The sequence below is a fragment of the Peromyscus leucopus genome, chromosome 8b (genome assembly GCF_004664715.2).
Source record: "Peromyscus leucopus breed LL Stock chromosome 8b, UCI_PerLeu_2.1, whole genome shotgun sequence".
Classification (NCBI taxonomy): domain Eukaryota; kingdom Metazoa; phylum Chordata; class Mammalia; order Rodentia; family Cricetidae; genus Peromyscus; species Peromyscus leucopus.
In genome coordinates, this window is record NC_051086.1 from 91,786,375 (window position 1) to 91,810,569 (window position 24,195).

General features: G+C 49.8%; 1 protein-coding gene across 1 annotated transcript; it reads left to right on the plus strand.

Annotated features, from left to right (window-relative positions):
* Window positions 1-1,465: 1,465 nt before the first annotated feature.
* Window positions 1,466-23,971, plus strand: Rab5c (RAB5C, member RAS oncogene family). Its single transcript, XM_028856814.2, has 6 exons — window positions 1,466-1,592; window positions 18,727-18,980; window positions 20,196-20,347; window positions 20,781-20,903; window positions 22,285-22,378; window positions 22,814-23,971. The coding sequence occupies exons 2-6, from the start codon at window positions 18,815-18,817 to the stop codon at window positions 22,927-22,929; spliced, it is 651 nt and encodes a 216-aa protein (XP_028712647.1). The 5' UTR covers window positions 1,466-1,592; window positions 18,727-18,814; the 3' UTR covers window positions 22,930-23,971.
* Window positions 23,972-24,195: the final 224 nt, after the last annotated feature.

Below are 24,195 nucleotides of genomic sequence, written 5' to 3' on the forward strand. Positions count from 1 at the left end.
TGCAGTAGGTTGTTCCAGACAGGTCCATTCTTCAGCTCAAGTTTTCAGGGTATGACTCATAGCATAGGCACAAAGGCCCCCTGGTCTCTGGGGTGGGCTTTGATTTCATATAGGTTTTGAATAATGACCCTGGGAGAGAGATGCAGAAAGAGGAAACGCTGGCCTTTGGTTGGGGTGGAGCAGAAGCAGAAGTGGTCCTAATTCATATAGAAGGAATTAGAAGAAACAGAAACAGAACTGACCCATATTAGGAGGGGGAGTGGTTTTTGTCTACAGTGATGGGTGGAGAGAACCCAGGCAGAGGTTGTTGTTGGAGGAGAGTCAGGTTCTGGTTGGGGGTGGAGGTGGCTCTGGTGTGTTGGGAGCGGAGCCTCATAAAGAAAGCTTAGTCTGTGGTGGTGTCGCACACACCTTTAATCCCAGCACTCCAGAAGGAGAGGCAGGAGGGTCTCTGTGAGTTAAAGACAGCCCAGTCTACATAACAAGTTCCAGGCCAATCAGGGCTACATAGTTAGTGAAAGCCTATGTGAAAGGAAGGCAGGGAGGGCCGGCGGGCAAGCCTATGGTGGGCAGCAGCAGTTCTCCTTGTTCATCCCACCTAGGATCCTCCAGAGAGGCACTCCTTAAAAAACAAACAAACAAACAAACAAACAAACAAACAAACAAAACATTCCTTCACTTCTTCACTTATTTGAGGGGAGGGAAGCTGGGTTCCTACATGCCATGCCATACATGTGGATGTCAAAGGACAACTTGTGGAAGTCTGTTCTCTCCTTACGCTATGTGGGTCCCAGGGATAGAAGTTAGGTTTGGCGGCAAGCACCTTTACCCGTTGAGCCATGTCGTTAGTCCCCAAGGAGTCATTTCTACAGAGCGTCACCTTCTCCCCACCTCTACTTTTCTTTTCTTTACATGTTTTTTTCCCCCTCTTTGAGCCAGGGTTTACTACGCAGCCCTCGCTGTTACAGAGATCTGCCAGGCTCTGCTTTCCGAGTGAGCCACCACGCCGGGCTCCATCGCCTTTCATATAATAGTATGTCCTCAGCAATCAGCCTCCTGGACCTGTCGTGGCCGCAAAGTGTGGACAGGGGCTTCTCTAAGTTGCCAAGTGCACACCGTCTATGCTGCCTCACGAGCATCATATTTCTCCTTTCTCACGTCTGCAAGCACAGTCCTCTCTGCCCTCTTGCAAAGCTCCGCCACACGCCTTCCCTCGCGGCACCTGGAACTGGCAGTGACGCGATAAGCAGGCCCGGACCAGCTCCGCCCCACCAGCCACGGGTTCCACCCTAAACAAGTGCCAGGCAGCCGCCGGCTCCTCCCTGTGCTGAGAACTACAAGTCCCGCCATCCCTCGCGCGCACTCTCCGTCTTTTCCCGCGTTGACTGTGGGTAGGATCAGAGTGCCTCCCATTGGTCTGTCCTTTCTGTCAGTCACCTGGGACTATAGAGAGGCGGGGCAGAGCTGGAGATCCGGATCCGGAGCGGCTGAAAGGCGGAAGTGGAGGCCGGAGCCTGGGACACCGCCGGGGGGGAGAGGAGCGGAGTCTGTAGGAGCCCCGGCCCAAGTAACGCTGCCGCCCCGGAGCCGCGGTGAGTATGCCTGTCTCAGAGCCAGTCTCTCGCCTGCCTGGAAGCCTTCCTGGGGTACTCTTTCCTCCTGCCCAACCTTAGCTGGGGGGGACACTGACCCCTCCCCCGACCCGTAGCCCCCTCTCAGGGGCTCCCTAGGGCGTCGGGCCAAAGGGGCAGCTCCTCTTCCCTTCGTTTACCTGCCCCTCGGGGGCCTTCAGGAGTCCTTCAAGGCTCCCCTCCGGCCTGTCCAGTTCAGTTGTGGGAGAGAGGGACCCCAAGTTCCGCTCTCCACCCCCTCGCTTTCAGAATCAAAGAGTCTTTGCCAGGTGTGAAGGGACCTGTCTCCCTTCCCTTTCAGAGGTGGTGGGGAGTGCTGTCTTTCCTGGTTTTCCTTTCCTGTGTCCCCCTCCCCAAAATCCCAACCCCCCCCAAAAAAAAACAGTTGCCCCCGGCAGCCCTGAAAGAATTTTTATCTAGATTTAGGGTGTGCGGGGATGGTGGGTGTCCGGATGAGAATGTTCCACGGGCACAGAAGTGTGTTTGCTCTTACAGTTCCTTACTTCCTCCCGAGCCTACCGGGACCTCAGCAGAGTTTGAATTCTGGGTCACTTACAGGGAACCAGCAGCGCCCCTCTCCTTGTGCTGCTGGGTTAGGCCCCCAGCCCTGCCTATGTTCTCTCGGTGTGTGTCCGTCTTCCTGCCTCTGAAGAATTTAGCTGAGCTTTGCTCAATCCTAGCGACAGATCAGGGAGGATCTGCCCATTCATTATCTTCCTTCTCTCCTCCTCCTTCCCCCGGCTCCAGGCTCAGCCCTGGCCTTCCAGAGCATGTGAGTGGTTTCCTTAGAGGGCCTGCTGTCTGCTGTTCTGTAGAGAGGAGAAGTCGGCCAAATGCGAGCAGTGTGGCATTGAGGGAGCATCTCTTCTTCCACCCCCCAATCGCACAACACTGTACACCTGAGCAACAGGTCCATGCCTCACCAGAGTCTCCAGCCTCTTTTTGGCTTGGATTTACCCCAAAGCAGTTAGCCCAGATCCCATTGGCAGCTCTAGCTTTTGTAGGTGAAGGAATTGCTCTGTGTGTCATGAAGTGCCGGTTCCCCCAACCGTCTTGACGCAGGGCCCTTGTCTTTTCCTTGGGACTGAAGTGTGTGAAATGGCTGCTGTTTCTGACCAAGCTGGAAAGTTCTTTAGTTAAGTGGCCAAAGTACAGGTCAGAGACTACCTTCCTGAGGAGTAGCCTGATTCCGAGGCCACAACTGACCCTTGCTGTCTGCTGTGGAGGAAGAATGGAGAAGCCATTCAGTCCTTGGGCATTCCTGACCACCCTAAGACGCTTATCACACAAAAGTTAAAAGGTTTTGCTTTGAGATCTTTCTGATCTACTTTTGGACAGTTGCTGGTGTCCAGTCAGTACAACATTTTAAGCTAATTCTGGAATGTATGTATTTTACTTCTTTCTTTGTTTGTTTGTTGTTTTGTTTTTTGAGACAGGGTTTCTTTGTAGCTTTGGAGCCTGTCCTGGAACTCGCTCTGTAGACCAGGCTGGCCTCGAACTCACAGAGATGCTCCTGTCTCTATTTCCCGAGTGCTGGGATTAAAGGCGTGAACCACCACTGCCCGGCTGTATTTTACTTCTTATTGGACAACAAGAAACCCCTTCCTTATTAGGGTCAACAGCTAGATGAGACACTCTTTCTGTGTGGGCTCATTGGAGACTCCCTCAGACAGCCTAGATTCTCTGATCTATTCAGCATGTTTTTCTGAGGGGGAGAAACAGTGAATCCTGTCTGCTCACAGGGATTGGTTTCTGCTGGAAACCACTTCCCAGCTCAGGAGTGGATTGTGATTCCTGGCTGAGGCAGGCAAGGCTTCTGATGGGCATTTCTGGCATTTGTCTGGACATCCTCTCCCAGCTTTGACTCTGAAACACGATGTTGAGGAGAAACTCTTAGAGAGGCAGGAGGCACTGGAGTTCTGCAGCCACTTTTGGCTTTCAGAAATTGGAGAGGCCCAGCTGAAGCCTGTCACTGCTCTGCCGGGAGAGGGAGGGAGGGAGGGCACTGACAGAGGGAGTCCCTCCTCTCAGAGTCTACTCTTCGCCTCTCCTCTCGCTTCTCACACCTAGCTAGCTGGCCTTTCTGCTGTTCACTGCAGGAGTGTAAGTGTATATCTTATTTATAAGATTTGAAGCCCCAGAGTTCTTCCCATACATTCCTCACAAGTGTCGTGGAGATAGTGGTGTTTGTGTCCCCACCTTACTGACCATTCTTCCCCTAGGACCGTACAGTTAGAAGTGGTCAGTGTTTGGAGCTTGGGTTCAAACGTAACCTCACCTTTTCTAAAGCAGGCTCTCCTCCTAGCCTGGTGTGCTTGTTAAATGAATGAACTTGCAGAAATAGTGAATTGGGGTGTAGGGTGTGGGGGTGTGCGTGAGTACAGACCCTTGGCCTTCCTCATCATGGCATTCCTTCTTGGCTTCCTTCGCTTTCCCAACAGCCTACTCTCTTCTTTTTCTCCCTTTGCTATGGAGGCCACGATGGTTAAGAGTCCTGAGCCTGTACTCTTCAGGGCCCAAGAGTTTGCTAGTGTCTGTGTGTGTCATTAATTTCTCCAGAACTTAACTCAGAATGACTAGAAAGTGAAAGTGAAAGTGACGAACTGAAGGGTCCGGCTGGGCAGGATCGAACGGTTGTGCCTTCTGATTCCCCTTTGATGCTGCCTGCTGATTTTGACTCTCACTGTGTAGTCCTGGCTGGCCTGGAACTGCTTTTGTAGACCAGGCTGGCCTTGAACTTACAGAGATCCACTTGTCGCTGCCTCCCCAGTGCTAAGATTAAACCTGTCCCCCACTATGCCCAGCTTCAAACTCACACATTCAAACTGAGCACCACCAAGCGAGCATATTCCTTCAAAGAACCTACGCGTACTCGTCTATTTCCTGTCTGTGTATGTGCACATGCGCACCATTGTGCACGTGAAGCCGTGAGAGGACAGCTTGTGGGAGCCTGTTCTCTACCTCCACCCGGTGGGTCCTGAGACTAAACTCAGGTCTTCAGACTTGGGGCAAGCACCTCTACTTGCTGAGTCTTCTCACTGGCCCGGAAAGAGCCTTCTTAATGGACTGAGGATAAAGCTCAGTTGGTGAGCGCTTGGTTACCCTGCCAGAGACTTATCTCTGCGCTGTATAAGCTTGTAGATACATCTGTGACTCCAGTGCTTGGGAGATGGAGACCGGAGGATCAGAGTTCAAAGTCATCCTTGGCTCAGTAGGAAGTTGGAGGCCAGCCTGGGTTACGTGAGACTGACTCTTTTTGGAACTATTGCTCAGCAATCAGAAGGGCAGTGTAGGTAGAAATTATTAGAGGTTTAGACTCAGGGACTTGCGTTCCCATCCGCAGTCTCTTGCTTACCAGTTAGGTGACTTGGGCTCGCTGAACCTGTTTCTTCCATAAAATGGGAATACTAGATCTCTTGCAGATCTAGAAACAAAAGGTAAAGGGGCCAGTCCTGTGCCAAGGACAACAGATCCTCACAAAATCGCCTCTGGTGGGTAGGTGTCTGTCTGTCTTTTTTGAGTCAGGGTCTCACAGGAGGAGTGCTGGGCATGGCAGCTCATGGCTTTAATCCCAGCACTTGCGAGGCAGAGGCAGGAGGATCTCTATGAGTTCAAGGGCAGCTGGGCCATAGTGAGACCCTGACTCAAAAAAGAAAGACAAAACAGAAGAAACTGCAAAGGCAGTCACCATGATTGTCCCATCAGGGGTCACTGCATTTATTTAGATTTGAGGCAGGGTCTTTCTACTTGGCCCTGGCTGTCCTTGAACTCACCATGTAGACAGGACTGGCCTCGAATTCAAAGAGCATGTTGGAGACCAGCCTGAGTAACTTAGTGAGACCCTGTCTGTGAATATAAAACGAGCTCAGGCTTTGTAGCTCAGTTGTAGACCACTTGCCTAGCATGCATGAGGAGGCTCTTGCCTTTTTCTATTACTTGGGAGGCTGAGGAAGGAGAATCATGAGTTTGAGACCAGCCCAGGCTGTTTAGCAAGATCCTATCTCAAACAAAACAAAAAGAACTCTGGAATAATCTTTTAAGGGCATTCTCTTTATCAAGAGCATGGCATATAAAAAAGTTTGATTGCTTTTCAAACTACTGCATCTCTGGTACACAGGGCAGTGATACCAGTTAAAAATAAACTAAACTTATTTTTCTGTTTTGTTTTTCAAGACAAGGTTTCTCTGTGTAACAGCCCTGGCTGTCCTGGATCTCACTCTGTAGACCAGGCTGGCCTTGAACTCCGAGGTCCACCTGTCCTTACCTCCAAGTGCTGGGATTAAAGACATGTACCACCACTACTGGCTAAAAGCTCAGTTTACAGAGTTTTGATGACATGTTCCAGGCACTCTTCTGAGCTCTGAGCATCCTCAGTTTCATCCTCACACCCCTGGAGGGAGGCCCATGTTACAGTGAGAGCCATTCTCTGAGTGGCAGGCAGGAGTTTGTGCTCATTCCTCGTTACGGATAATACTCTCCTTCTGCAGGATAGCCTCTCCTCTCTAGGCTAAGTGTGTACTGTTCCTTTTGCCTAGAATACTCTGTCCACCTCACCTGCCTGGAAGCTGCTTTCCCTAGTTTCTTTCAAGACTTAACTTGCAATTCACTTTTTTTGTGAAGCTTCCCTTTAGCCTGAGGAGGTACCAGCTCCTCTCTACATCAGTGCTGGTTCCTTGCTCTTTCTATCTCAGATAGATCATGTCCAGCATAGGAGGCCCTCACTGCAGCTGCTAAAGGAAAACACAGACATGGAACCCTGCCATGAAGTCCCTGTCTGCCTACTTCCATAACACTCCCCTACCCAAACTGAGTTTGTCCAAGTAAAGCTGGAATCTGAACCTAGCCCCAGCTCATTCCAAGCTTGAGCCCTATCTTCAGCTGCTCACACACAGATAGCAGAGCAAACAGGTAAGAAGAACAATTGCTACCGGGCAGATAATGCGAATCAGATAGGGTACGAACCAGTCTCCAGAACTCCAGTGGAGTTCTCCAAATCACCATTTCCTGTGAAGGCTCTAGCAGGAGAAGGTGGGCATGGCTCTGGCTGGCTGCAGAGCCCCCTCCACCCCACCTGCCTCTGCAGAGAATAAATCTGGTAGCAGGACAGACTATTTTACACTTTCTGCAGTTGCGTGTGATGAGACAAAGCCCACCCAGGCAGCACTTAGCGGGGATCAGTGAGGTTCAATTTTGCTCTGGTCAGTGGGTGCTATTTTGCATGTCTGCACAGAGTGATGTTGGTCTTAAGCACTGGCAGTTCTGAAGTATAGCTCAGTAGTCCAATGCTTACCTTGCGTTTTTGAGGTTCTGGTTCTACCCCCTGTCACCAAAACAAAAAGGTATCGAGGGCAGCCCTCCCTGCCTGATGGTATCCAACCTGCATGACCTTTAAATTCCCTGCTCTAGGCTCAGCCCGCCGTGTTTGGGGTGTGCTTTCTCTCACCTGCGGACTGTTGGTCTGACTTCCACCAGCTCTTCTTATCCCTGCTCCCTGTTGGTTAACTCATCTTCAAAACTGAGTTTATGAGATTAGCCGGCCTCAAATCTCATCTGGTTTCAGGATGAGCCACTGCCCCCCCCTCCATTGTGTGAGCTTTTCAGAATAGTCTTAGGACAGTTATGAGGGTTGTACAGAGTCTCCTCACAAGCCTCAGACCCTGTTCCCCTGTTAGTGTCATGTTACATTAGTGTTAGTGCATGAAAGTCCATGCTCCATCCACATTTCTGTGGATTGCACCTGATTGTCCTGTTTCTGTGACAAGAGCCCAGGCTGCATTTGGATGTCACACTTCTGTACTCTAGGTAGGTAGTTTCATGGACTGCACATGTCTTCAGTGACAGTGGTGGTTTGGAGGTCACCAGCCAGATCGTTTATGGGATGCTGGACATTCTTCTCATGAGTAGACTGGGTTAGGAGTGGTAGGGTTGGGGGAAGATTCCAGTAGAAAGTACCGTTTGATCCCGTTGTATCAAGGCACACAGAATCAGTGTGACTGACCATTGTCAGTGTCAGCCTGACCCCAGGCTGGGGTCTCTTCACTCTAAAGTTGTCCTGTTTCATTTGTTCACTTTGGAAGACTGTCATTATGTGTAGTTCACACTGAAGAGTGGCAGGTCAAGCCCCCCTCTTAGAGGGTGGAGTAGCTACATGAATTATTAAGTCCCCTGATGCATTCTCTCATTATTTTCAATTATTCATCTGTTGGTATTGACTCACAGATACTTAATTTTACACTTTGATTTGTAATCTACATTTCTTCCTCACATTGTTTTGTCTTTGACCATAGGCTGCTCTTTCAGCTCCCTTTGACCTACCCCCCCATCATTGTGAGGTTTTCTGATTTTGTTTTTTGAGCATTTTTTTTTTTTTACTTTTTGGCACAAGGTGCTGTTTGTGTATTTCCTACCTGGGCCCTGGAATTGACTGCCTTTCCAAGGGCTGTTTAGCAAACATTTTCTGTCTAATGCCCTGATCTGGAGTTACAGGATGAGTTCAGGTTATCCCTTCTGGTGGTGGTTGGTGCGGTCCCACAGCTGGATAAGGTAGCAAGTAGCATGTGGTGAGAATCCCCTCCAGCTCTTAACACCTGGTCCTTGCAGCAAGTCGCTGCCCTCTGTTCACCTGTTCCCAGTCCAGCTGCCTGATGCTGCACCTGCGCTAAGCAGTGGTCACATTTGCTATTTACTCTGGAGTTTACTGTCAGGTATGGAGAGGTGCTGGATGTAATCTTTGGGCATTGAGTTCTCCAGCCAAACCTTCCTGGACTCTGGGTTGAGAGTCCATGTGAAATCCCAGGTGGTCTAGTCACGCCTCTTTTGCTGCCATTCATAAACAGACCTCTCCTTTGGGAAGGCTTGTGTTGTAGCCTTTGTGGCTCTAGGCAGGCTCAAGGCAGATATCACTTGGAGCTGTGATCTTGAATCATTGACTAGCTTAAATCCTTCAGTTGCAATCACCCTCTGAAAATCTGTAACCTGAGCCCTGCGCCAGCCCTTTGCTTCTATTCATAGGTTCTGTGTGTGTCCCCTTCAGGTGGCTCTGTCGGAAGCATCCCAGGCTTGAGGAGGCTGTGGGTGGCCTCCCTCACCCTGGCTGCTCTCCTAGTCATCACATTGCTCTCTGGGCTGCTCAGACTCTGTGGTCATGAATGATGCCAATTTACAAACCTCTAGCATTTGCAGCCTGCTTTTTAAAAGGAACTCAACTCTGGTTTTGTCGTCAGCTGCCCTGTTCTTGCCCCTTCCCCCTTGCAGCTGAATCACTTCTTCCCCTTCCTAAGAGAGACTTCAAAATGGAAGCAAGGGAATGAGGTCTTCAAGATGCTTCATGTATAGGAACTTTTCATATTTTTAATGTAACTTAATGAAGCAGAGTCAGGATTTGTTAAAAAGTATTTTAATATAAACTTTAAGCATGAGGATTAAAAGCAATGTGCAGAAAAAACAAAAACAAACAACAACACAAAACCCCAGGGCGTGGATGTGGGTCTCTCAAACAAGAGTCACTCTTTTTTATTATTGCTTTTGAAGGGGCTGTGATTGGTTTTGGTGGGGGAAGATTTACTGGATGGTGATGGTTTCTTCAGTCAATGGCATCGGGACCATCTCCAGAGAATTCAAAGTTGGGGCTGTTGACAATACATCATGAGTCTTCTAGGAAACTAGCCCTTGTTCCAGGAAACTAGTGAAAGGCTTCCTCTTTCAAATGAGGGACATTGGAGGATAAGGTCCAGGGAAGCTGGGGTGAAGGGTGTCTGGCCAAGGGTTGAGGAACCACTTGCTTTATCGGGAGGTTTCATGGGGGCAAGCCCCACCCCACTTGCATTGCTGAGTGTTTCTAGGGGCCATTCTCTTATACATCATCTTTCCAGCAGCCCTGGATGTGAGTGCTAGTCTCTCCCTCTTATAGGCTTGGGGATGCATTCAGGGCACAGCAGAAGGCTAGCCTAAGTGATGGCCACAGGACTGGATATCTGTCTGACTTAACGCTACTTACTGTACAGGGACCTGAAAAGTCCTGTCAGAAATCTTGGCTGGCTTAGAGTGCTCTTAGGGTAAAGTCCAAGTCATCTGTTAGCTCTCAGCTGTCCCTATCTATTTGCCAAACTTAGCCAGGCTGACCTGTATCACATGTTCACTTCACCATTTTTATGACTCCTTATGGTATGCCAGGCATGAGCTTAACACACAGGAAAACTACAGTCCAACTTTTGGGAGTTTTGCAACGTCCCTTTCATATGTGACAATGACTTAGGTCCTCTTGCCTTCACATTCTCAGCACTCAAGCTCCCAAGTTCTCTAAACTGCAGGAAGTAGTCTTTGTAGAATGTGGGGCTGTGGAAGCCGAAGTGTGTCAATTTATTGAAATTTGTTCAGACCCATTCATTGTCTGACTAGACCCCTTCTTCAGCTGACACCATCATATGTTTTGTTCAGCAAAAATTAAGAGAGGCCAGGCGGTGGTGGTGCATGTCTTTAATTCCAGCACTCGGAAGGCAGAGCCAATCGGATCTCTGTGAGTTCGAGGCCAGCCTGGTCAGCCTGGTCTACAGAGCGAGATCCAGGACAGCCAGTGCTACACAGAGAAACCCTGTCTCAAAAAAAACAAACAAACAAAAAACAAAACAAAAAGATGAAGAGAGAAGTTTGTCTGAACTACTGTTTTCTGGCTTCCGGGAGCCATTGTCCCTTAGATATCACAGGGAGAACTTGGACCTTGTTCTTGTTAGCTGGGCAGCTTCTGACCACAGTGCACATGTGGTGTCTGGACAGGAGGAATTTGGCTCACTGCTGTCTGGCCCCCTCCTGCCCTCCCCTTAGAGACCACCTCTGCTGGCTGCTTGGAGCTGAGGGCGAAACAAAGAGAGCAGTGATTTAAGCTGCTTTTCTTCTCTCGGATGTTTGTAAAGACAGGGAGGGCTTGTGTGAGTGCCTGAGAGAACAGGTGTTGAGGACGACCCTGACTGGAGCAGAGATGGTGCCGTCCTGCTGGGTCTGGGGGCAGCAGAAGGGGCAGCTGTCCTGGCTCACACTCCCAGCCCCTCCCTGTAGAGCCTGTCCTGAGACAGGGAGGGAGATGGGCCCTGCATTGATGAGATTCCAGTTAGTAACATCCTAAGTTAGTTTATAACTGCACAAACCAGACAGGCCCAGGAAACCAGCGGGGGGACACCTGTGATCTCAGTTCTTGAGAGGTTGAGACAGGAGGATTCTACGCTCCAGGCTGGTGAGACTGTCTTCACAAAATGAAAAGCACAAAAAACCCCAAATCTCAGAACCAAGCTAGATGTCCATACAGAGTAATAGAGTTGTGGGCCAGTGGAAACCTCACGTCCTTCCTCCCTGCTGTCCAGGAAGCCTGTGCTTCGGGATGGAGCAGCAGCAGATGCGGGCTGAGGCAGTCGGATTGGCTGCCTTTTAACCTACCTAGCACAGGCAGGGAAGGGGAGTAAGCCCCCATTCAGCTGCAGCCTCAACTCCTGGTCCCTGTGCTGAGCATGGGTGTGGGTTTGTGCTGCAGGAAGGGCCACACTGCAAGCTGAACTTTGGCTTGGGGCTGAGAATCTGCCAGTCTGACTGAGAAGTGCTGCCCTGGAGGCCAGGCTCCATTTTTCTCAGGAATGTTGAATCACTAGGCAGGATGAACCTTGTCAGGTGAATGACTGAGACACTGCAGTCGTGGAATCCTTCTTGGACATTACGTACACTGCCTTCCTCCCCATGAGTACAGGAAGGAGAGAGGACGTCACTGGAGGTGGTTCCATCTTTGCCTGAATTTAGCGCTGACTGTGCTTCCTCTGGCCTCTCGGGGAACCCATCTGCGATGGAGAGCTGAGAAAGCAGCTTGGTGGTCAGGGAAGGATTTCTTCTTTCTCTTCTGTTTTTCAGTTGTGTGTGTGTGTGAGCGTGCACACGCATTTGGAGGTCATTAGACAATTTGCACATTAGACACTTCTACCTTGTGGGTCCTGGGAATGAAATTCAGGTTGTCAGGCTTGGTGGCAAGAACCTTTACTCACTGAGCCATCTTGCCAGTTCTCCGAGAAGAATTTCTTCTTTCTAGGACAGGACTCTAGAAGCTGGGGGGTCTGCCTCTGAAGAGATGGCAACCATCTGACTTGTCTTGGCATCTGTCCTCAGTTCTACCCAGTACCTGAGGGAAAGGGATTAGGGAGCTCGCCATGCTCTTTCCTGGCTAACTCCCGGCAAAGTGTTCAGCTTGGCTACCCAGTGGTGTTGCCAGAGTTTAAACCTCTTTGATAGAGTTGCCAGAGTTGGGAACTTAGGCTGGAGCTCTTAGGTACTCCACGAGGCTTCACTGTAGTCTTTTCCAGAATGGGGAATGTATTAAGACTAATCCCAGCCAGATAAGAGACTTGGGTGGCCTGGGCAGGTAGGGGTTCTGTCTGTCCCAGTGGCAGGGAACCCAGCTGACTCTGAGCGTACTTCTAGGGTGCTACATGGTTCCAAGTCATCTGTAGCTTTGTAACCTAAGCACCCCTTCACTTCCTGCATCTCCTCCCCTAAGTCAGCTGCTCAATGGCTTTCCATAAAAGTCCTTCCCAGAGCTCAGCCTGGACTGTAGAGTGTCTGGTGTCAGGGCCAACCTTTTCTGTTCACTCTGCAGGTGAGACATGGCCCCAGTACAGCAGTACCCGAGTCCTACACCTTATTTTGTTCCCCTCCCCTGATCCCCCAACTTTTTTCCCACTGCAGATAGCCTGGGCAGGTGGGATTAGAGCATCACATCACTGTAACCTCTTTCTCCTCAGTAAAAACATGCTGGCTTCTTCTTTTAGGAATATTTAAACAATTTCACAATTCTCTAGCCCATAGTTTTAAGTATCTAGACAGTAAACACAGCTTTAACATACTTTGAACAATTATTTTTATATAAAAGCTCATCCTGTCCCTTATTAACATTTGGGTGTCTTTGTTCTCTTGATCATTTTCCAATTTAGGCAGTATCTTTTTTTTTTTTTTATTGTATTAGTGTTCTGAATCTTTTCATACTAGAGAAAAGCTAAAAATGGTTTTTATACAGGAGAGGAAATCGGTTCCGTATATATTTTGTTTTTATTTTTTATTTTTTGGCATAACTATGTAGCCCTGGAACTTGCTGTGTAGATGAGGTTGATCTCAAATTCACAGAAATCTGCTTTCCAAGGGCTAGGATTAAAGGTGTATGCTACTACTCCCAGCTCACCATATCATTTCTTTCTTTCTTTTTGTTTTTGTTTTGTTTCCGAGACAGGGTTTCCCTGTGTAGCTTTGGTGCCTGTCTTGGATCTCACTCTGTAGACCAGGCTGGCCTCGAACTCACAGAGATCCACCTGGCTCTGCCTCCCGAGTGCTGGGATTAAAGGCGTGCACCACCATCACCGCCTGGCCTTCACTTTATCATTTCTAAGCTTTAGTTTTTCATTGTTTTATGCAAATTCTATACTAAAAGTATTTTGTCTGTTAACTTGTAACTTTCATATACAAAGAAGTTTATGTACTTAGTTAGGTTTACAAATATAAAGTATACAGCTAGCTAAAAATTTTAACTAATTTTAAAAAGTGTGTCCCTGCTGAAAGCCATTATTTTACTGAAGCATACTTAGGGCTGTTGAGATGACTCCACAGGCAAAAGCACTTTTTACCACGCCCGATGGCCTGAGCTCAGTCCCCAGGAGCTACATGGTGGATGGAGAGAACTGACTCCTGAAAGTTGTTCTCTGACCTCTCTCTATATGCAATGGCATATGCACACATATCCATGATAAATAAATAAGTATAAACCACACGTTGAAAAATGGACTCCTTGTTATCCGTAGTAGATGTGAATATGTTGGTAATGGTGGATTTTCTTTCATCTCTTAGCTTTTCCTAAGTTATAAGTCATGGGTTTGGTCTCTGCCGTCACCTTATTGTGTTTCTTTGGGCAAGTCACCTCACCTCACCTCATCTTCCTTCTCTGTAATTGACATAGTTAGGATTGGGTCTATATGGCCCTCTAAGCTCTGACAGCCAACGAGTCAGAGTTGATTAAGTAGCTAGCCTGTAGTTTAATAAGCATGCCACTGGGAACCTTACCTTCCTCTTAATTCTGCGTTGGATACCCTATGTTTATTTAACCTTTACAGCAACCCAATGCAATTAGCATTAAATAATACCATTTTACAGATAAGGAACTAAAGCTGACAATGACCACTTGTGTGATTTGGCCAAGGTCACAGAACTAACCAGCTGACCAAAGCTGGAGCCAATGTCCTTCTCCTCATGCTGAGGTTGGGTGAGGAGATGGGGGCTCCAGGCAGCTGCTGTCTCTTCTTTCCTCTGTCTCTACAGCCTGGCAGTCCTGCTGAGAGCTGTCCTGGGCTCCAGTGTACCTTAGCAGTGGTTTCCCTGAGGGGATGAACTGTGGCTCTTGAGACTATGGTCAGTTGTCACCTCAGCTCCCTGAGGCCTCTGACGTGATCCTTGGCTCCATTTGGCTCCCTTTTATTATTTGCCCCCTTAGCCTTTGAACCCAGTTACCTCTCCTGCTCAGGCCAGTGCATCCTTCTCTTAACTAACAAGTTTCAGGAGGCACTGTGCTTTCTCCAACTCAACTCTTGGCTTTTTTCCACAGAGTAAAGGATAGCTAGACCACCACCCTGGAGCTCTAGGCAGGGCCACTTGGTTCTCAGTCCTGTTCCACTCCCTTACCCAGTAGCTAACCTTAAGTGACTGCATCTCCACCCACCTTCTGGCCTACAGTCTGCTTTCTCTAATCTGCTCCCAATCCAGGCTGTGCTCACTTGCAGCTAGAGGAAGTCTCTAGAGCAAACAGGAAGCACCAGAGACACCCACCAGCTGGAGTTGCTAGACCTTGTGAAGCCAGCAAGGACAGCAGTGTGAAGCCAGTGTATGGATTAGAGGAGAGAAGCATGGTCATGTCTCACAGGGGCTGGGGAAGGGCAGCATTACCACAGCACTTGGTTTCTTGAAGGCTTCAGCTTAGCGAGGCCCTGCCTTAGCTCGATGGCCTGTCTGAGCACTGTGTGGATCTGCAAGCCTTCCGTTATCAGCTGTAGCCCTGTGTTTAGTCAGCTTCTTCTGTTTGTTTATTTGAGACAGGGTCTCACTATGTAGCCTTGGCTGGCCTCTGACCTCACAGAGCTCCTCCTGCCTCTGCCTCCCAGTGCTGGGATGAAATGCGAGATCCTCTGCACCCAACTGGGAAGCTGATTTTAAAGCCTTGAGTTGCAGACTCTGCCTCTAGAGACTCTGATGTAGTTGGTTTAATGTGGATTCTGATGAGAAAAGTGGCCACAGACCTGTGACCCCCAGAGTACATACAGGCAGGTCAGCACAGGAAGAGCAGCGCTCAGCTCTTCCTGTTTCTTGTCCTTCCTTGGCCTGTGCAGAGCTGGAATGTTGAGGGGCCTGGTTCCCTCTGCCCTTTGTGCGCACTATGGGAAAAGACAAACTAATTAGAGTGCCCCCAGTCCTTGCACATGCTCCCTTTCCCATGGAAGGCATGAAGTTGGGACTGGTGCCCATTCTTGGTGGTCCATGAATGAAGCAGGATTCTTATTTAGAAGGTTGGGAAGTGGGTCTTGAGAGTCCTTTGCCATGGCCTGAAGCTCCATCATTGCCAGACACTCAGGGAGAAAGATTGTTGACTCATCCTGTCTCCTACAAGCAGCTTTAATGGTGACTGGCTCTTAAGCAGGATTTTATGTTATTTATTTATTTATTTTGGTTTTTCAAGACAGGGTTTCTCTGTGTAGCTTTGGAGTCTGTACTGGAACTCACTCTGTACCCCAGGCTGGCCTTGAACTCACAGAGATCCACCTGCCTCTGCCTCCTGAGTGCTGGAATTAAAGGCGTGCGCCACCACTACCTGGCTGCAGGATTTGTTTTTTGACTCCAAGACAACTTAAAATTGTTCCATCACTTGATCTAAAATATCTTTTTTTCTCACATTTTTTAAAAAAGATTTGTTTATTTATTATGTATAGTGTTCTATCTGCATGTACCCCTGCCCGCCAGAAGAGGGCACCAGATCTCATTACAGATGGTTGTGAACCACCATGTGGTTGCTGGGAACTGAACTCAGGAGCTCTGGAAGAACAGCCAGTGCTCTTAACCACTGAGCCATCTCTCCAGCCCGATCTAAAATATCTTTGCAACTAGTTCAGGAGACACATACACACACACACACACACACACACACACACACACACACACACACACACACATACACATGGCAGGACAGCTCAGTCCATGAATTCATTCACTATTACCCCCTGCCAGGACTATATCTTCTGGTTTTCCAGTCTTGGAGAGGGGTGTAAGCCTTCTTGGGAAGCTGGGTGTTGCCTTTACGTGTCTCAGACATGCTCTTATCTCTGCATTACTTCATGACAAAAATTGTCTTGCTTAGTGCTTTATTGGCTGAAAAGGTCAGACACTTCTGCTCATGTGATCCCTTCTTGGGGCCAGGAAAACCACGAGGCAACAGACCATAAAAAGTGCTGTGAGCACCTGCTCAGGTGTTGCTGGAGGCAGGACCAGTGATCAGGAAGGACATGTCAGCAGCCGGTTTAGGCCAGCTGGGTAGAACTTGTTTCAGTTGACTAGGGAAGCCAGGGTCTGCTCACCAGCATGTGTGGAGAAGAAGTTGCGTTCTGGGGGGACACTGACATTAACGCTGATGTGCCCCATCACTACGTCCTGGTTTGCCTTAGCTCAGGTGGCTTTTATGAGGTAACCCTGAGTGGGAGGAGACAGTCACACTCAGGGCACTGCAGTCCGTTGGCTGCTCATTGGCTCGGTTCCGGCTGCTCTGTCCCTGGTGTGCTTCAGTGGCACCTGCAGACAGCTGTTCTGAGCCTGGACAGCTCTGCAAGCCAGCCACACAGATGGCTTCGACACCCAGACAAGGTGGAGAACATTCTGTCTGGGCAGGTTTGCAAAGCTGTGGGTTTGGTAGGGACTAGACTTGGCTACGTCTGTTTTTCTCATCTAGAAGGTGAGGGTTGCTGCCCATGCCCGTGGCCATCTCCCCTTTACAGCTGCTTTGGGTTTTTTGCAGCCAGGGTCTTGCTTGTCTGTCCCCTGGCCCCACTCCCTCCTTGTTCGCTTGTACTCCAGCCCAGTGGTTTGCCCTGTGTCATGTGCTCTCAGGGCCGTCAGTGACTTGTAGTTCTACTGTGGTTTTCCCTCAGCGGCTGAAGCTTTGCCTTGGATGGGGTGGCCCCTCCCATACTTGGGAGAACTCAAGGACTATAGGATCAGGGTCACTTTTACTGGAACCAGACTTTGCAGGGCCCACAGAACTGCTGCAGCTCCCCAAACCCAAACACCATGGCTGGGTGTGGCCTCATTGTTCTTCCCAAGCCGGGAGAACAGCCTGATAACAACTGAGCTTATGTGTAGGAACCCAAGATGTATCCTGGCTCTGTCACTTGTATACTAGGTGGCCTTGAGGAGGGCTCTCAATGCTGTCAAGTTATGTCTGTAAAAATGGAAGGTTTTTAAAGCTCAAGATAATAGTGCAGTAGTCTCTATGAATTCTGGCTCCTTTCAGAATGATTTCCTGGGGTAAGCACTCTGAGTTCCTAGAACACACATGAGCAATGTGAGGAAGTCCCGATGAAACTGCACAGGCCTTGTCCTCCTTGTTCAGGGTGAATGAGAAAGCATCTTACCTATGGCGTCTTTAAATGACATTTCTGGTTAGTAATCAGCTTGAAGACTGCCCCCTCCTACTTCCTTCCTTGTACTTTTGGGGAAGAGGTGGCCCCCATTTCAAAGCTTTTTTCCTTTGGCGCTGCCCAGAAAGGAAACCGTTGTTCCTGGTTAGTGAATCATTCTTCCTGAAGCTCACTTTTTACATGAGTTGCTGGGAGATCCTGGGTGTGGAAAAGGATTTGAGGCTGGACAAAGCAGGTCCTTTGCTGTCCGCCCGCTTCTTGCAGGGGCACAGAGCACAGCTTCCCACAGGCCCTCTGTTCATCACACTCCTGTCCCTTGACTGGAGCGGGTGCACTGTCCTGCTCAGGGCAGGGCAGCTCTCTCCCTGTGTGTGTTCTGCTGTCTTCTGCTCTGTGTCTTCTAGAGGCTTCTCATCCTTGTGTGCAGTTCCAAAGCTTCCAAAAAGCTTGAGCCTCTGAAGCTGAGTGGTGAATCAGGGCTGGAGCACCAGCTGCGAGGGGTGCAGGTCTCAGTGTCTCATGTTTGCCTCCACCCCTGCCTTCCCCTTAGGCTTCCTTTGTGTCACCCCCTGCCTCTGCCAGTAGAGAATAGAGGCGAGGTCTCTATTTCAAAGGGAGAGTTGGCAGCGGAGACTGGGAGCAGAGCGCTGGCTTCAGAGCATGTTTGTTTTTCTGTGTGGTTTGTTTTTTAATATGTGTGAGACTCTGGCCCATCCAAAATGAGAAGACTGGGGAAAGAGGTTGAAGACAAGCAAGAGAACATTGCTTTGATTCTGGTACACCCAGTCCAGCCTCAGACCAAGAAAGTGATTCTTCTGTGTGGTACAAGCCTAGTTGTTTTGATAAGAACTTGCTCTGGCCGGGCCTTGGTCGCTGTGTGCCCATAAGCATCTTATCTCAGGAGCTCACTGCCAGGACTCACTGTGCCTTCACCCCCCTTCCCACACACTCTGCTTCTGCCCAGAGCAGGCTGTGGTCCTAACCCAAGACTACAAGCTTATTGTTTGTTGACCTAAATCTTAGTGTCTTTCTGGGCCCTTTTTGGGGGGTTGGAGGTGGAGCCCAAAGAGCCTGTTGACTCATGCTGGCATCCATCCATTCCTCGCCTGGATTTTATAAGTGAATGTATGTATTTGAGAGAGGGAAGTCCTAGTGTTTGCTCAGGATCCAGGAACCTAACGTTGGGAAGCCGCTTAGCGCTGTACCTCTCTGCCAGTTGTAAATCCAGGAGATGTGCAGTTCAGTCTAGTGAAGACTTCAGCTCAACCCTTGTGGGGAGGACTGGGAGTTCAGGGGCGAGATCAGTCATCCTGGTCATCAGGGAGGGCAAGGGAGAATATTGTGATTTTGGGAGGGCACCGTTGGCAGTCTCCTCCTAACCTCCACTTCTTATTTCTCCCCTGCAGTTGGAGGCCTCCCTCCCCATTAAGTGCCTCTTTGCCTAGCACCGGCCCCACCCCCACGCTCACTGGTACTGCTACCAAGCATTGGGCCATGGCGGGTCGGGGAGGTGCAGCACGCCCCAATGGACCAGCTGCTGGCAACAAAATCTGTCAGTTTAAGCTGGTCCTCTTGGGGGAGTCTGCAGTGGGCAAATCCAGCCTCGTCCTCCGCTTTGTCAAGGGACAGTTCCACGAGTACCAGGAGAGCACCATTGGAGGTGAGTGAGCCAGGGAGTTGGGGAGGCCAGGGTGCCTTAAGAAGAAGGAAAGCTGTCTGTGCGGAAACTAAATCTGTCTGGCCTGGGAGCATTCCTCAGTGGCCCTGGAATTGAATCCAGCAGTCAGTCTTCATGCTTCATTCCAAAAAGCATGACTGCTAAGAATTAGCTAGGGATTGAAAACTGGCTTCCTGTTCTGATCCAGCCTCTTTATTATTTGTGTGGATGTGACTGCCCCTTCCACTGACCTGGCATCAGGACCTCTCAGAGGGTCCTTTTTGTTCTGCGGGACAGTATGCATGTCCTGATCTCTCCTGCTGACCTTTACCCTTTCTGGAGCTCAGAATGTGTCACTGGTTCCTATTGGTCAGCATTTAGGATGTAAATAGGGTCTGGACTCGGCCCCTTGCATCCGTAGTCACTGTGAACCTGAAGGCCAGGGCCACTGTGGACTTGAGTCGTCTCTCTCTCCTCTCTTGGTTGGTAGGAGGTTTCCAGGCAGCTGGAAACAGAATGGGCCATGTCAGCAGTCTCCTCTCTGCCTCCTCAGCACCATCAGGAGCTGTAGAGGGGGAAGTGAGGTGGCGGCCCAGGCTCCTCACAGAGCCGTCGTAGTCCTCTGCTGGGTCCGGGGTGTGGGGAACCCTACTTGTCTGTCCCCGCTCCAGGATTCTCCTTCAAAGCATATTTGCTCCAGTGCCCTGTGTTCCCATCTCCAGTGAGTCTGTATTCAAACCACAGGCTGGCCATACAGGAATGATTCTGGGTCACTGCAGGGATGGTGCCACCTAGAGTGCCACCTGGCTAGCTGGAGTGCCTGGAGGTGGCAGGGATAGTTGGAAAGCCAGTCATCCAGCCGCAGCCTGGCAATGTGACAGTGTCTATTTCCCAGTGAGCATGCCTTCCTGAAACTGAAGGTCACAGTCACCCGTAGCTGAAGTGGGTCTGTGAAGGACAGTGGAAGGAAGGCCAGGGGGTCTCACCCTTTGGGGCTTGGCCTCAGGGTTCCCCTGGGCCTTCCTTATCTGGCTCTTGCTGTGCTTTGTAGGGCGGCTCTCAAATGGCTTAGTGCAGGCACTTCCCTGACAGAACACAGGAGCGCAGGCCTCACCTGCCCAGTGTGGACAGGCTTCTACATGCCAGAACCAGCAACAGAAAATAAGGCAGGTGGTTTCCAGTTCCTCCTTGCCTAATTACACCACCTTTTTCTTACAGCGGCTTTCCTCACACAGACTGTCTGCTTAGACGATACCACGGTCAAGTTTGAGATCTGGGACACAGCTGGACAGGAGCGATACCACAGCCTGGCCCCCATGTACTATCGGGGGGCCCAGGCAGCCATCGTGGTCTATGACATCACCAACACAGTAAAGATTTTCCTTCCTTTACTCCTTGCCCTTCATTTCTGTAAAGCCCCAAGAATTGGATTATAAAAGCCACATTTCAGGCCTCCCTCTCAGACTTCTATTCCCGACTGGGATATGGGCAGATTTCCTGTTCATCGGGATGCTCTCATGAGAATCTGTTTTGTTTTGTTTTTCGAGACAGGGTTTCTCTGTGTATTTTTGGTACCTGTCCTGGAACCCACTCTGTAGACCAGGCTGGCCTCGAACTCACAGAGATCCACCTGGCTCTGCCTCTCGAGTGCTGGCATTAAAGGCATGGCCACCGCTGCCTGGCTCTCACTAGAATCTTTAGATGGCTTATCAGATGTCTTTGACTGCCAGTTTTCATTTGCTAGTGAGTGGCCCAGAGTAGAGTGTCTCCTGTCCCTCTGACACTTTGACCCTGTCTCCTCAGGATACATTTGCACGGGCTAAGAATTGGGTGAAGGAGTTACAGAGGCAGGCCAGCCCCAACATCGTCATCGCACTGGCAGGTAACAAGGCAGACCTGGCCAGCAAGAGAGCCGTGGAGTTTCAGGTGAGGAGATGATAGAACTTGAGGGGAAGGGTGAGCTGGCTCTGGGAGGGAGGCCTCCACAGGCCACTCAGGTCCTGTAAGATGTCAGGTGGCAGCAGCAGCAGCTTTCTGCTGCCCTCTCATGACTTAAGCATGGCCACAAAAGAACTGTCTTTGCAGTGGTCTTTTGTGGGTGGGGTGGGGGGGTAGGTGATGCTTCTGCACATTTTGCCTTATACACTGAATGGACTGAACCAGAAGTACTTTTTTTTTTTTTTAACTTTATTTTATGGGCATTGTGTGAGGGTGTCAGATTCCCTGGAACTGGAGTTATAGACAACTGTGAGCTGCCTGCCATGTGGGTGCTGGAAATTGAATCTGGGTCCTCTGGAAGAACAGCCAGTGCTCAACCACTGAGCCATCTCTCCAGCCCAAGAAGTACTTTTTTTAGGCAATGCATGCATGTAGAAACATTCTTTTGTACTCTTTTTTTTTTTTTTTAACCTCTTCCAGGACAGGGTTTCTCTGTATAACAGTCCTAGCTGTCCTGGAACTCACTCTGTAGACCAGGATGGCCTCGAACTCACAGAGATCCACCTGCCTCTGCCTCCCGAGTGCTGTGATGAAAGGTGTGCACCACCACCACCCAGCCACATGTAGTAAATTTAAATAGTCCAGGAAGGTATAGAAAATGAGTTTAGTCTCTTTAATCCTAGAAACTCGGCATCTCTTACTCAGAATTCACAGTTTTTTGTCTTACCAAAAATGTACACATTTATGAATCCTTTTTGTTATATAGATGGAAGTATGCTATGTACTGTATGTCACAGTGTCCTGTGTTTGTGTGTGTGAGAGGGGGGAGGGAAGGAAAGTATCTCATGTAGCCTTGGCTGCTGGCCTTGAACTCCTGAACCTCATTCTTCCACCTCCCAAGTGCTGGAATTACAATGGTGAGTCACCTCTCCAGCACTCTGCAGCTCATCCTTTACCTAGCTGATGACCTCCTAGGTCATTTGTAACAGTTGAGGGCTTGTGCTGCAGGCAGCATCCCTGTGCTCTCATGCCTTGGTCCAGATGTGCAGGTGTATTTGTAGGATATTTTTCTAGAAGAATGTCTTGCCTAGTGAGTGAAGAGCAAGTGGGCAGAGTGGATCTAGGGAAGCTGAGTAAGAATCTGCCAGTATTTGTGAACTGGGAGGTATAGCGTGTGAGTGGGGGCTAAATGATGCTGGTATTTTGGGGGAACCCAGAACAGGGGAGCTCTAAGCCTGAAACCCCTTTATTTGCCCAGTCAGTGTCTGTTTTATAAGGCCTGAGACCAGGGAAGATTTTATCCTGGGCCCTAGCCTCTACCATCTGCCAACATTCACCTCCCACCCTCTTCCTCGATTTCCTGAATCAGGAAGCACAAGCCTATGCAGATGACAACAGTTTGCTCTTCATGGAGACGTCAGCGAAGACTGCAATGAACGTGAATGAAATCTTCATGGCAATAGGTAAATTACCTCTCCCCATCCTTCTCCCCAGCAGAGTGGAAGGAACCCTGTGTGCTGGTCTCTGGTGGGTCTGTGGGGTGCCTTCACTAACAGAATTGTCACCATTTTAAACCATGTGATAAAACTGTTGTCTAGCTGACTGCCAGGGGCAGAACTTTCTAAAACTTGGGCCAAAGTTTCAGTGTTGTACTCCCTGTCCTTGTCAGAGCTGTCCATTGCCATCCCTCCCCCCATAGGACTTTAGCTCATCTTCCTGATTCAAATCCTAGCTGTGCCACTTGTCACTCTAGTTTGGGGCAAGTCCTTAACTCCTCTGCTCCAGTTTCCAGAGACACACAGTGCACCCGGCACACAAGCCTCCAGTATTCTGGGTGTCACCGACTAGGGGAGGATGTTGGGGTGGCCCCACAGGTGCATTTCCCCTTCTCTCAACAGCTAAGAAGCTTCCCAAGAACGAGCCCCAGAATGTAGCTGGTGCTCCCGGCCGGAACAGAGGTGTGGATCTGCAGGAGAGCAGCCCAGCCAGCCGGAGCCAGTGCTGCAGCAACTGAGCCCCCCTTGCCTGCCTGCCGCTGCCCCCACTCCTCCACCAGAATGACCCGACTGGAATCCACTCTAACCAATCGCACTTAACGACTCGGGCCACCACTGGGGGCAGGGGAGGGGTCCATCATGAATTCTCCGCATAACTTTGATCCTAGGCCGGAGGGAGTTATTCCACCTGCACCTTTCTGTACAAATACTAATTCAATTTTAAGTCTTAAGTCACTTTTTTAATATATTTGATCTTCTGCTCTTCCCAGTCCCCTTTCTACTGCTCTCCCACCTGCCCTTTGCTGGTAGCAGCCACGCTCCTGTGCCCTGGCCTGTGGGGACAGGGTTGGAGCAGTTACCCTTTTTCCTTCTTGCTGGAGAGCAGACTCGGCAAGAACACCCACATCTTACCTTGCTGGGAGGAGTGGTCTTGGTCCCAGGGCGGTGGGCAGGCCCTGGGCTGGGGAAGGGACAGGCAGCTCTTCCCTGGGCTGGCTGTCATCAGGCTGCAGCCCTCCCCATCTAACTCCCAGCCGGGAGAGAAACCGCAGCATTACTGAAGCATCATTTGTGACAGCCACACACCCATGGCCCAGGACCCCTCCACCCTCGGTCACTCTGACCTCTGGCTCTGAGCCCTGTTCTGACCAAATCACGATGATGAGTATTTGGGGGTGGGTGGGTAAGGGGGGGGAGTGGGAGGGAATGGAACCAACTTTTTCTGTATTTTGTATTGTATGTTTTCTTCAACATGTAACCAATCAGTATCTTGTCAATATAGTCAGCCGATCGATCGACCTCACACTTGTCTTCCTCGTCTTTCTCTGGCAGTTTATCAGGCCATACATATCCTCTCTATTTTAACCTAAGTTAATATAAAGGAATCATCCAGTCTGATCAAATGGCTCCGCCTCCTGCGTGTGAAAGGATGCTGGTGGTCATGGTAACCAAAAGACAGAGGCTCTGCTGTTGGCACCTCTGATGGTATAGGAGGATAGGACTGACCTGGGGCTGACCGCTGACTCCCCTCAGCTTATATTAAAGGATATGCAACCTGTATTTGAACATTGTTGGTGTCTGTAGTGACCTCCGAGGGGTTTTGTTTGTTTGTTTTTGGTGTATGTGTTTTTGGTAAGACTGCATTAGGACTATGACACCCATCTTTTTGTCCTCTCCCTGAAGAGGAACACTGAGGACTGATCATGAGGTCAGTGCTCCAGTCCATCACCACCTCTGTCATCCACAGCACCCCCATGACAGGTTCAGCACTGTCCATCCTGCTT

Excerpts from the sequence above, each read along its gene's own strand:
- Rab5c (XM_028856814.2), top strand. The coding sequence starts at position 18,815 with ATGGCGGGTCGGGGAGGTGCAGCACGCCCCAATGGACCAGCTGCTGGC. Across the intron at positions 18,981-20,195 it reads CCAGGAGAGCACCATTGGAG|CGGCTTTCCTCACACAGACT; the intron begins GTGAGTGAGCCA and ends TTTTTCTTACAG. Across the intron at positions 22,379-22,813 it reads TGAAATCTTCATGGCAATAG|CTAAGAAGCTTCCCAAGAAC; the intron begins GTAAATTACCTC and ends TTCTCTCAACAG.